General features: G+C 39.5%; 1 protein-coding gene across 3 annotated transcripts in view; it reads left to right on the top strand.

Moving 5' to 3' along the window:
- The window catches only part of DMGDH (dimethylglycine dehydrogenase), a 41,794-nt gene that overhangs the window by 14,809 nt on the left and 13,000 nt on the right, over nucleotides 1-13,985 (top strand). For all 3 annotated transcript variants that reach the window (XM_032212559.1, XM_032212558.1, XM_032212560.1), the window contains 5 exons: nucleotides 3,042-3,290; nucleotides 4,015-4,213; nucleotides 7,878-8,047; nucleotides 11,244-11,397; nucleotides 13,788-13,953. In XM_032212559.1, the coding sequence (XP_032068450.1) occupies nucleotides 3,042-3,290; nucleotides 4,015-4,213; nucleotides 7,878-8,047; nucleotides 11,244-11,397; nucleotides 13,788-13,953 (938 nt within the window). The remainder of the gene's footprint in view (nucleotides 1-3,041; nucleotides 3,291-4,014; nucleotides 4,214-7,877; nucleotides 8,048-11,243; nucleotides 11,398-13,787; nucleotides 13,954-13,985) is intronic.

The following is a 13,985-nucleotide window of genomic DNA, read 5'->3' as shown; positions in this document are numbered from 1 at the left end:
CTTTCTTTCTTTCTTTCTTTCTTTCTTTCTTTCTTTCTTTTCTCTCTCTCTCTCTCTCTCTCTCTTTCTTTCTTTCTCTTAAAAGGAGGTAATTTTGTATCTACGATTTGAACCCAGATGATTAGCTCAACTTCTATACACAATTCAATTTGGACTATACCCCAACTTACAACCATTTGTTTAGTGACTGACCGTTTGAAGTTACAAGGATACTGAATAAAGCAACTTATGACTGTTGCAACATTCCCATAGTCATGTGATCAAAATCCAGATGCTTGGCAACTGATTCATATTTATACAGTTGCATTGTCCTGGGATTATGTGACCATCTTCTGCGATCTTCTGACAAGCAAAGTCAATGGGCAAGCCAGATTCACTTTACAATCTTGTTACTAACTTAACAGTTGCAGTGATTCACCTAACAACTATTGCCAGAAAAGTCATAAAATGGGGCATAACTTATTTAACAACTGTCTGGGGCATAACTCATTTAACAACTGTCTTGCTTAACAACAGAAAAATTGGGCTCAATTGTGGTTGCAAGTAGAAGACTACCTGTATTCCCCTCTAGAAATAGCGCAGTCTAACTTCAGATTCCTATGTGTGCTTCATGTCTAGAAGATCATCTGTCTTGAGTTGGAAGCTTGTGCTTGTCTGGTGATCTTTAATCTCTGACTAAAGTTTAACTTTTGTACTGCCAGTCTGATTCACATAATTCATGATAAATTTCATTTAGCCTGGAACATGACCTTATTGAAAAAACTGCAATCCTATGGCTTTTCCGCAAGGTTTATGCTGTCTGTGAACTACAATCAACAAAGGTACTGTTAAAATAGCAAGCTCTGGACTTTGAACTACAAAATGAATTTGAGTTTGCAGCTGGCTAAATATATTGGAACTGCCCAACCATTGTGGATACCTAACTCTGATTCACTTCATCCTCCTCCTCCTGGCTCCCTTAAAAGGCAGATTTGCTAAGATTCCTTACCAGGAAACCAAATGTTGCTCAGGGCTAGTCAGAACAATTGCGTACATCTTGCTTCACTGTGAGTTTTACAGATACCTTCTTAAGAAAGTTTATATGACCTTTATAGGAAGACTTTCCAGATCATCCAGCTAAATTTTATACAGTGCATATACAGCTGTTCATAGCAAAGGAACATCGGGAAACCTGGAATGGGGACATTATTTGTTTACTTTGTTTCTTGTATTTATATACCATTATAAAATTAGGTTAAAAGGGACGTGGTGGCTCAGTGGCTAAGACGCTGAGCTTGTCGAGCAGAAAGGTTGACAGTTCAGCTGTTCGAATTCCTATCACAGCATAATGGAGTGAGTTTCCATTACTTGTCCCAGCTTCTGCCAACCTAGCAGTTTGAAAGCACCTAAAAAATGCAAGTAGAAAAATAGGAACCACCTTTGGTGGGAAGGTAACAGCACTCCATGTGCCTTTGGCGTTTAGTCATGCTGGCCACATGACCATGGAGACGTCTTCGGACAGAGCTGGCTCTTCGGCTTAGAAACGAAGATGACCACTGCCCCCTAGAGCCGGAAATGACTAGCATGCATGTGCGGGGGAAACTTTACTTTTTATAAATTAGGTTACAACTAACAGATTACACTCATTCAGTGTAAACATATAAAACACATTAATGGTACTAGCTGGATACATTACAAAGAAACAAACACAACAGAATACAATAAAATACAAAAGAAAGAAAAATAACAACTAAAAAAATAAAAGTGGCAGCTTTTCCTTAGTCTTCAAATGCACTCCAGAACATTTCTGGACTTTCCCCAGCTTTTAAAAGGCTACTACCAGGGATGCTAACCTGGCCTCAGGAGGAAGCTATTCCAAAATACAGGGTCTGTAGTCAAAAAGCATTATTGGGTCTCTCTGCTCACTTGATAGAGCTAGGTTGGTATGGAAACCTGGAAGGACCTGTCTGTCTATCTGTATGTCTTCTTTCTATCATCTAATCAATCTATCTATCTATCTATCTATCTATCTATCTATCTATCTATCTATCTATCTAACTAACTAACTAACTAACTAACTATCTATCTATCTTGTGATGCCTTTAACGTTTTCTTCTATAATATTTATAGAAATTAATGCGGGCTGATTAAATTGATGGCAGAAACAGCTGCCCAATTGTATTTCCTGCGTTTGGGAAAAGATAGTTAAACACACTTTCCATAGTTCTAACTTATGCATCCACAGATTTATGACATAGTAGTCCCATTCTGGGACAAACAGGATTCTGGATAAAACTGGTTCAGTCAAGACTGACAGCTGACTCGCTATTTCCATATACTGAAATACATATTTGTAAATGCAAAAATTGGAATTTTTGTCCTTTTAAAGAGGAGATGCATTATTGACTGTTTTTAAATATCACACATGTAAATAAAATTAATATTTTTTCTATTATGATTTTCTATTTTTTTAAAAATTCTACCATTTTATAATTCCTCAGGATATTAATGTGTTTTAATGAAATCTTTGCCCTGCTCTTGTTACTGTTTAATAATAATTAAAAAAAACAAGCAATATATTGAACAGAAAGCTTCAGGTGTTTGCTTATAAACCAGGAGTCTATGAGTGCTAGTTGCTACTTAGGCATGAAAGCTGGTTGGGTGACCTTGGGACAGTCACTTTCTCTCAGCCCAACTCCCCTCACAGGGTTGTTGTTATGGGGAAAAGAGGAGAAAGAAAGAGTATTGTGCGTGCTCACTGCCTTGAGTTTTTTTTATAGTAAATAATAAAGGCAGGATATAAAAACTGTGCATACCTAAATAAACCTGAAGTTATCCTGTGTATCTTTGGGCTTTCCTTCCTTTGACTTTTTAAAATATTAGTTGGATACATTATAATAGACAGCTGCAACCCAGGCATAAGTGGTTTCCTTGAACCACTGTCATATTTAAAAACATTAAATTTTACTTTTTAAATATTGTACTTAGAAAGAAGATTGTGCTATTTGTTGGCCAGGATCATGTCATTCTAATATTTATATTTCTGTACCTTGTGCTTTTAGGTTTCTGGGCTCAAGAAATAGGTAGAATGATTGGACTACATCATCCACTTATACCTGTTCATCACCAATATATTGTTACTGGAACTATCCCTGAAGTGAAAGTCTTGAAGAAGGAATTGGCTGTTCTTCGTGACTTGGATGGTTCATATTATCTAAGACAAGAAAGAGATGGCCTTTTATTAGGGCCATATGAAAGTCAGGAAAAAATGAAACTGCAGAAATCTTGGGTAGAAGATGGAGTCCCACCAGGTAATTTTTCATGGGAAAAATAAACTTCAGTGATACATGCTCAGTGCTCAGACTTAATTAATTGTAATTTTACATCACACATACATATCTATATGGAGAACGGTTGCAGGAACTGGGTATGTCTATTGTAATGAAAAGAAGGACTAGGGAAGACATGATGGCAGTGTTCCAATATCTCAGGGGTTGCCACAAAGAAGAAGGAGTCAAACTAGTCTCCCAAGCATCTGAGGGTAGCAAGAAGCAATGGGTGGAAACTAATCAAGGAGAGAAGCAATTTAGAACTGAGGAGAAATTTCCTGACAGAACAATTAATGTGGAATAACATGCCTCCAGCAGTTGTGAATGCTCCAACACTGGAAGTTTTTAAGAAGATGTTGGATAACCATTTGTTTGAAAGGGTATAGAGTTTCCTGTCTAGGCAGGGGGTTGGACTAGAAGGCCTCCAAGGTCGCTTCCAACTCTGTTTTTCTATTCTATTCTATCTATGAAGTCAGAAAGACTTTTTGGCAATATTGCTTATGAATGTATGCTAGTCATTGCTTCTTTGTTGTACTCTTCCAAATTTATATTTATATCCAAATTTATATTTTTTTGCTTACACGTTCAATATTATAACATTGGAGACTTACTGAGAACAGGAACATTTGCTTGCTTTGTATAACATAGAAAATGTATTAAAGTGGGAAGACAATACATACAAAATGTATCAAACTTTTTTTTAAAGGCTTTGGAAAGGAGCTTTTTGAATCTGATTTAGATCGAATAATTGATCATGTCGAGGCGGCTATGGAAATGGTCCCTGTCCTGAGAGAAGCAGATATTATCAATGTAGTTGCAGGTCCTATAACATATTCTCCAGATATTCTGCCAATGGTGGGACCACATCAGAGCGTTCATAATTACTGGGTGGCCATTGGTTTTGGGTAAGTAAGCTGATTCTTTAAGGTTTGGAGGTATCAGTCATTACTGAAAAAAGTTTGCTAAATTACTTTAATCTTTACTGCAAAAATAAAATAGAAATAAAATATAAACCACGGGTACCTGTGCCTGATTTTCCTTTTTCAGAAAAGGAAATTGAAGACTTGCTGCAGGTAATGATAACATATTTTAAACATCAAAAACCATGAAATTGAGATAGTATTCACTGAGAGTTATTAAAGATCTCTGGTGTGATATTTACTAAAAAATATGCAATTTATATATAATATCAGGAGACTTTATTGTTGTTTTAACCTGTTGAAAGAAATGTCCTTCTGGGTTCAGCTCCAAGTGGGGAAAAAAGACACTGGAGACATGGAGGCTGCTTGGAAAGATGGTTTTAATAGTGGACAGGACCACATGGCTTGAGTCCTGAACAGAAAAGGTGATCCACATGCTTCAATGTTGGTGGAGAAAAAGAGAAAGAAGGGCTGAGATGCTGAGTCCCGCTCTGGCCTTTTGATCTTGAACTTGTATTCTGATTGGTTGTCAGAGTCCGATGGGGCCATGCAGGGGCAACTCTCTAGGCTGCGTTTTGAATCCAGGTTTGGTTGAGTTCTCAGATGCCATGTGGTGAGTTGGGTAAAGGCCAATATTATCATGCCTTAATCCCATCCCCCCTGGAGCTGAAGGGGAGAACTCTTTATTATGTAAGGGACTGGCTTGGCCTTCTTAATGGCCCATTGACAAAGAGGGTGGGGGCAGGAAGCTGCAGGGAGCTATTCTCTCTTTAAAACATGTTTCTTCCTTTTCACATCCAGGGAAATATAATATTCTGCCATTTCAATATTTCCTAGGATATTTCATTTTTCTGGGAGAGGGCTACATGATAACTTCCTACAAACCATTCAAGTGTGTCCAACTCTTGGCCACTTTATGGGCAAGTGCTCTCCATTTTATCCTGTCAAGTGTAGCTTCTTTCAGTTGTTGGATGTTCATCAATGTATCAGACTTGATGTTATCAAGCCAGCATGTTCCTTTCTTTTCCCTTCTTCTTGTTCCACTAACCGATCCTAGCATCATTGACTTCAATTAATTTGCACACATGATTTGGCCAAAGTAAATTGGATGTAGACTTGTGATTAAGCACCTCTCTGTTGGTTGCTGTGGCAGTCCGTGGTAAACACAATAATGTAAGCCAGCAGCACAGGTCAAAGGCTTTAATCAGAGGACTAAAAAGCTCACTTGAAAAAGTTCTAAAATTTAAGAATCCTTAATTTTGGATTAATGATTTTAATTTATTTAATTGCAAAATATGACTTTATGCATGGCAAAAAGCCATCTTTTGGAATTACAGCTAGTATTTTATGGTGCTGAATGGTTGTCTTTTTTATGAATCTGTTCTTCTTAATAGTAGATTAATACTCAGATACTCACTTCGAAGCCAGTCTTAGCGTATGGTGATTATAAATAAAAATGGTAAAAAGTATCTTCCAGGATGATTTGATTCCAGCCAAATTAAAGGTATAAAAATTAATAATTTCAGGTTCCACCACAAAACCGCGAAGCCCTTATCCGCGCCGACATAAGTGCGGCGGCAAATCCGCGTCGTCCTAAGCGCTAAGAAAAATAGGACCCTACCGCAATGACATAACCACGAAGGGCAAATCCGCGCCTACCCTAAACCTAACCCTAAACCTAACCCTAAACCTAACCCTAAACCTAACCCTAAACCTAACCCTAAACCTAACCCTAAACCTAACCCTAAACCTAACCCTAAACCTAACCCTAAACCTAACCCTAAACCTAACCCTAAACCTAACCCTAAACCTAACCCTAAACCTAACCCTCGCAAGCGGGGCGGCGACGCATGGCGGAGGCAGGCCGCCCTCTTCCACTAGTAACACTTAGGAAACTACACCACAAATGTTGGATAGAGTCACAGCGTCCTCCTCTGCCGCCGGCACCTCCCCCGGAGGAAGAGGCAGGGTGGGCGGCGTCGGCGGAGCCCGCGCCCCGCCTGCTGCTTCCGGCCCTGCTCGGGCCCCCCGTGGGCTTCCTGCTGCCCCCCGCGGCCGAGCTGGACCCTTCCCGCAGGCTGCTGGTGCTGAGGCAAAGAACGGCGCTTTAAAATCAGCTTTAAAGCGCCCTTCTGTCGCCGCGCTGTTGTCGCGGCAGTGATGACGTGCGGTGATGATGTCGCGGCTTTAGCGACGCGGTTTAATCACCGCTATTTTGACCACCGCGGTTTTGTCGTGCCACGATAATTTCAAATTCAATTAATATTACATTTACACTACTTTGCAAATAATAGGGGGTGTGATGGCTCAGTGGTTAAAGATGCTGAGCTTGTCAGCTGGAAAGCTCACAGCCTGGGTTCAAGACCTGAGTGCTGTACAATGGGGTGAGCTCCTGTTACTTGCACTAGCTCCTAGTCACCTAGCAGTTCTAAAACATGCAAATGTCAGTAGATAAATAGGTGCCACTTCAGTGGGAAGGTAACACTGAGGTGTCCAGTGTTCTGGACACCTCAGTGTACAGTCATGCTGGTCCCCTGACCACAGAAATGTCTTAAGACAACACTGGCTCTTTCAGCTAAGAAACAGAGATGAAAACTGCCCGCTAGAGTTGCACATGTCTGGACAGGGGAAACCTTTACCTTTACCTTTTACATGTCAAATATTTCCCTCTTTTGTGTAAATTGTGAAATATTGCTGGTGACATAATTAGCAATTCTGGTTCTCATAGATTTATCCCGTGGTATTTGAATTTATATTGTTTCAGTAAGTCAATATTATCTCCCATATTGATTTTATTAATAATCTGGTAAGGATTTGTATGTTATTGTTCATGTTTATAACGAAGTTAAATAAACCATTAATTATTGCAAGGCAATAATCCATTTGCATCTTACAAAACTAATTTATTACTGGTATAAATTTTAGCTATAACTAGGTATGCTTAATGTGATTTGAACCTCATTTGTTGCGATTATTCTATTAAAATATAATTTAACATTAAGTTATGAATCAGAATAATGATCAATTTTTATAATTCATTTACCTTTACAGAGCAGATCACTGATTTCCCCATTTTACAGGTGATCAGCTAAAAAAAGAGATAGAGAGATAGTAAATGAGAAGGGACTGTCCTGTGAAGATTGCTCCATGCCAGATGTATTTCCTACACAGAGGCCATTTCTTTGGAGGAAGCTGCAGGTATCAGCATGTTATATATGAAAGTGTCTATTTATCATGTGTATATACGGTGGGAAAATGCAGTTAACTGCAGCTTCCTATGACATGAGCACATGGTATCATAGATACTTAATTTTGTAACACAGACTAAAACTAAACTAACGCTGTTTCCTATGCGGAAGTTTGACTTCTTTGTAGGAGATTTCATCCTGTGTCAAGTAGATTTGAATCAATGCTGTATTTGGGAATTATAGACAGATTTTCAGATCTAATTCTTCTACTGGAGCTGACTTCCTCTCCTTTGCTATGCCTTGCATTAACCAAATATCAGGGAGTAAAACAACAAAAACAGCAACCCAGAATTCCTGTTACACAAGTAGAATGTGAGTTTACATAGCCTTTGTTAAAATGTTTGATGGAATATATTACTGTAGTAAATTAAGTACTTTTCCTCTTTCCTCTTCCCTACCAGGTATGGAATCATTCATGCTGGTGGTATAGGAAAGTATCTTAGTGACTGGATACTCAGTGGAGAGCCTCCTTTTGATCTGATTGAAGTAGATCCAAATAGGTATGGAAGGTGGACAACTACAAAATACACAGAAGCAAAAGCAAGAGAATCGTATGGTTTCAATAATATTGGTAAGACATTTGCTTATAATTTCCCATGTTATGAATAATATTGACACTCAAACATTCTTTTACTGACTTTTTTATAATTATATGGACTAATAGGAATAGGGATCAGTTATGTATTGCCATGTGGTTTTGGAATTCTCTAATACTATACATAGGCAACATTATATATACTATTTTCTTATTTATATCCAGTGTTTAGTGTACTTTGTTTATGTAGAGAAAGCCTATGAAAATGGTTACGAACTTGAATTATGCAGTGATGTTGAAAATTGGGTGATAAGAGCAGCATATGATAGAAGTAAAGCATGAATGAGAATAAGTGTGTTAGATCAATTGTGCAAGGTGTATGGATTTTGAAATTAAAAGGAATGGAGTGAATATCTGTAAATTATAATAAATGATAAAATAAATAATAAATCATAAAAATAGAGTATGTAGTAGGAAAATGGATGAAGAAATCTTAAGATGTACGTAGTATAGCAGGTGGTTATCCTGGTGCTGTAAGGAACCAATGTTTGTCTGTAATGGTTAGGTGTTGGTCTAGGAAGCAGGAGACTATGAGTTCTAATGCCACCCCAGTTATGAAAAACGAGATGGGTGACTTTGGGCTGATCACTCTCCCTCAATCCAGCCTACCTCACAGGGTTGTTGTGGAGAAAATAGGAGGAAGGAGTATTAGTATCTTTGCCACCTTGAGTTGTATATGGGGAAAAGGGTAGGATAAAAATCTTTAAAAATTTAAAAATGTTTGCTATAATTGCTGTAAAATAAGTGTGAATTGTTCATAGAGCACACTTCTGATCACTTGTGACATGCAATCGAGTGCTTAAGAAACACTTAGGACAGTGTTTCTCAACCTTGGCAACTTGAAGATGTCCGGACTTCAACTTCCAGAATTCCCCAGCCAGCAGATGCTGGCTGGGGAATTCTGGGAGTTGAAGTCCGGACATCTTCAAGTTGCCAAGGTTGAGAAACACTGACTTAGGAAATACTTAAGAAGTGTTTGTCATACAACAAGAAGAGATGGGGCGAATGAATGGATGGTAAAAGAATGCAAACTAAATACAAAAATGAGTAATCAGTACAAAAAGCTAACTTGAGGTAGTTTGGTCATGTAGAAAGATTGAGAGAGAACCGAACTACAGATCAAATATATGAAGAGAATAAATCCACAGAAAGGAAAAAAAACTGAGGAAAGTCGCCCCAAAAAGAAAGAGGTGAGAAGTTAAAAAAAAAAGATAATGTATTAATTATTATATGAATGTGGTAAATGAAAATAGAAAGAGATGGAGTTGTCAATACTTCTAATGGTTTTGGTTTCAGCTGCAGGTAGTCCTTGAGTTACAATGACAATTGGGGTCGGAATTTTTGTTCCTAAGTGATGCAGTTGTAAAGTGTCATGTCACATTGCATAGCAACAGCAATCTTTAAAGTCCTGGTTGCCATTATTAACTGAATGCCACTAGTTGTTAGCCAAGGACCCAGTCTGATCAAAGCCACTCCTGGCTTGGTCCCTCTAGTGGAATCCGCTAATATACGTTGATGTCTGTATATCGGACATTAACACAATTGAGCGAGTCCAGAAATATTTCACGAGAAGAATACTCCACTTCTCTTCTCGCAACAGAATATCTTATGCCACCAGGCTTGAAATTTTCAGCTTGGAGAACCTAGAACTACGCTGCCTATGGTCTGACCTAAGCATAATACATAAAATTATCTGCTACAACATCCTACCTGTCAATGACTACTTCAGCTTCAACCGCAATAACACACAAGCACACAATAGATACAAACTCAAGGTAAACCACACCAAACTTCATTGCAGAAAATACGTCTTCAGCGACAGAGTAGTCAAGGCCTGGAATGCACTACCTGACTCTCTTGTTACATCCTCAACCCTCCATAACTTTAACCTTAAACTATTGACTTCTGTTGATTTCACCCCATTCCTAAGAGGTCAGTAGGGGTGTGCATAAGTGCACTAGCGTACCTAACGTCCCTGTCCTACTTTCCCCATTTATTTGTCCCCATTTCATGTGTTCTTATTCATGTTTATTCTTATTCCTGTTGTCTTGTACATGAGTGACAAACTAAATAAATAAAAAATAAATAAAAACCTTGCTGGGTAAGCAACTGCCTCCTTATCGTCGTCCCCTGCTGATTTCCCCTCCCATCTCTGCCCTTCAGCCATCTGGCATTCTGTTAGCGACAGCAATAGCAGTTAGACTTATATACCACTTCATAGGGCTTTCATTCCTCTCTAAGCGGTTTACAGAGTCAGCATATCGCCCCCACAGTCTGGGTCCTCATTTCACCCACCTCGGAAGGATGGAAGGCTGAGTCAACCTTGAGCCGGTGAGATTAGAACCGCTGAACTGCAGATAACAGTCAGCTGAAGTGGCCTGCAGTACTGCACCCTAACCACTGCGCCACCTCGGCTCTTTGATCCTGCCAGCTCTACCAGTCTGCTGCCCTGCCAACCCCAGTTGTCCTTTGCCATTTTTTCCTGCTGCTGAGGCGTGCCCAGTGTGGCCCTTTATGAAGCAGCCTGGTCGTCTCCCTGGGGCCGTACTAAATCAATTGGCTAAATCATACATGGCCTTGTCCAAATTGCGTGTGGTCTTCTGATGAGGTTTTGGAAGCAAAACTTTTGCTTGTACAGTATATGTCAGGGGTGTCAAGCTCAAGGCCCAGGGGCCTGGATCCGGCTCTCACGATGCTTAGATCTGGTCCCCGGAGCTGCCCTGGAAACAGCAAAGGACCATCCTATTGTGCCTCTGCCAGTGAAAACAGAGCTGGGGAGGGCCGCAGGCGGCCCTTCCAAGCTCCTTTTTTGCTGGCAGAGGGTTGCAGGAGGATGTCCCATCAAAAAATGGAGCTTGCAAGGGCCACACTCCACCCCCACCACCCCCGGCTCTGTTTCTGCTGACAGAGGGTTGTAGGAGGCTGTTGCAGCCGAAAACGGAGCTCAGGAGCCCGTTTTCACTGGCAGAGCACTTGGGCCACCACAGGCACTCCCTGACACAAGTGATGTCATGCTGGCCACACCCACGCTGGCCATGCTCACCCTGCACCCCCCCCCAAGGTCAAACACAACCCTGATGCGCCCCTCAATGAAATTGAGTTTGATACCCGTGGTATATATGATTCAATTTATTGTTTTTCATGTTGTTTGATATAATGTGTTATTTTCTAGTTGGATTTCCTAAAGAAGAAAGATTTGCTGGGAGACCTACAGAAAGAATCAGTGGGATTTATGAAAACCTTAAGTCTGAATGCTCCATGGGATTCCATGCAGGCTGGGAACAACCTCATTGGTTTTACAAACATGGGGATGACATTGGATACAAGTAAATGAAAGTTACATATTTGTGCTCCTAATTTATCTTTAAGAATTTAATAGAAACCTATTGTACTGCGTTGTCCATTTGGCCAGGTACTGTATTTTTCGAAGTATAAAACGCACCTTTCTTCCTCAAAAAAGAGGCTGAAAATCTGGGAGCGTCTTATATATGGAATACAGGGTTTTTTGCTTCCCGAAGCCCCATCCCTTCACCAAAATGGCCGTGCATACCCTTATGAAGGCTTTCAGAGAGCTCCTGGGGGCTGGGGAGGGCAGAAATGAGCAAAAACTGGGCTGTTTTTTGACCCCTCCAGCCCCCAGCAGCACTCTATAAGCCTCCATAAGGCTATGCATGCATTTTTTTGGATAAAAACGGGCCTTTTTTTGCTCATTTTTGCCCCCCCCCCCCGGAGCACTCTGCAAGCCCCCCCCCCCCCAGGCTATTCATGCCTTAAAAAGTGGACCCGTTTTCATGAAAAATGGGCCATTTTTGGCAGGTTTGCAGAGTGCAAACCCCCCCCCCCCCGCCTTTTGGAAAGCTCTTTAACTGATTGATGAGAATTACATTGATGAAGTGCTGTGCCAGTAGAAACAAAGTCTTAGGTGCTGCAAATTGTCAGCAATTTCCTTCTCCAGCACATGGATAAATAACACCTGGAAACATCTACCTACCTACCTACTCTCTCTCTCCCTCCCTCCTTACTCTCTCTTCATATCTATTTACTGTATTTTTCTCTCTTCCCCCCCTCTATCTATCTACCTACCTTCTCTCTCTCTTCTCTCTCTCTTTCTCTCTCTCTCTCTCTACCTACCTACCAGTGGTGGGTTTCAAAATTTTTTGGAACCTCTTCTGTAGCTGTGGCCTGCTTTCCAGGTCCCCTGGTGGAACCTCTTCTAACCGGTTCGGTACATTTGACGAACCGGTTCTACCGAATAGGTGCGAACTGGTAGGAACCCACCTCTGCTACCTACCTATCTACTGTATTTCTCTCTCTATTTCTCTTTATCCCTCTACCTACCAACCTACCTACTCTCTCTCTTCCCTACCTACCTATCTATTGTATTTCTCTCTATTTCTCTCTCTCTATCCCTCTACCTACCAACCTACCTACTCTCTCTCCCTACCTATCTACTGTATTTTTCTCTCTCTATTTCTCTCTCTATCCATCTACCTACCTACTCTCTCCCCCTACCTATCTATTGTATTTCTCTCTCTCTCTCTATTTCTCTCTCTCTCTATCCCTCTACCTACCAACCTACCTACTCTTTCTCTCCCTACCTATCTACTGTATCTCTCTATTTCTTTTTATTTCTCTCTCTATCCCTCTACCTACCTAGCTATCCTCTCTGTCTACTTACCTACTGTATTTCTCTCTCTCTCTTTCTCTATCTATCTATCTACCTACCTACCTACCTACCTACCTACCTACCTACCTACCTACCTACCTACCTAACTACTCTCTCTCTCTCCTTACCTACCTATTATATTTCTCTCTCTTTCTCTCCCTCTCTATCCCTCTATCTACCTACCTACTTTTTTTAAAATTTGCCTCTTCAAAACCTTGGTGGATCTTATGCTCTGGTGTGTCTTACAGTCCAAAAAATATGGTAGTTTTTTTGTACGTAAACATTAGATTTTTTTTGTGGACCTTGGTATAAGAGGTGGTGGTAGTAGTAGTAGTAGTAGTAGTAGTAGTAGTAGTAGTAGTAGACGACAAAATGTAGTGTCTATTTCAGATGTAGTAGATAAAATCTGGTCCTATAACATTTACTGACATAACATAAAATAACACAATCCCATTCCATATTTGTATATGAATAAAATGAGTAAAATATGTATGCATAAAATCCCATATTTAATGGTTTAATAGACACTCCTGTCTTATCCATTCATTAAACTAAGGTTTATTGTATTTTATATTCAATAACTAGTATGTTATGTTTATATCATCTTCTAAAATGTTCAGAATAGTCTAAATGGTTTTCCTTCTCATTTTATTTTTACTGTACTTTTTAGAAATAGGACTAAGAATAAGTGAGCCATCAATTTTCACTGCATATTTGGCATATGTATATGAACTCCTTGTTTCTGTTTAAAATATGAAAAGTGCCCTTAAGAACATATTATTCCTGTATTATATGCTGTCTTTTGTTTGAAACAAATCAAGTATTTTGCCTTCAGTTTAAAATATATTTTATTTGATCTCTATTATCCGCTGCAATGCATTACTAGCTATGTCAGCATTTTGAAAAGTAGTTAATACATTAATCAAGATACATGACATTTATTTTTAAAGAAAAATAATGCCAAAATGATGTTTTTGCATAAGTTGCTTTATGCTAATTTACAAATAATCATGCTAGATTTTTTGAGTCATTGAAATATTGTTTTTCCAGACCTAGTTTTCGACGCACAAATTGGTTTGAACCTGTAGGTCGGGAATATCAACAAGTGATGGAAAAAGTGGGTGTGATTGACCTTACTCCTTTTGGCAAGTTTAGCATCAAAGGCAGTGATTCAGTTAAACTTTTGGATCGTCTGTTTGCAAATGTGGTCCCAAAGGTAAATAATGTAATAATAATAAGACATAATCC

The sequence above is a fragment of the Thamnophis elegans genome, chromosome 3 (assembly GCF_009769535.1).
Source record: "Thamnophis elegans isolate rThaEle1 chromosome 3, rThaEle1.pri, whole genome shotgun sequence".
Classification (NCBI taxonomy): domain Eukaryota; kingdom Metazoa; phylum Chordata; class Lepidosauria; order Squamata; family Colubridae; genus Thamnophis; species Thamnophis elegans.
Note: the sequence above shows the minus strand (reverse complement) of the source record. Positions and strands in the feature narration are given on the sequence as shown.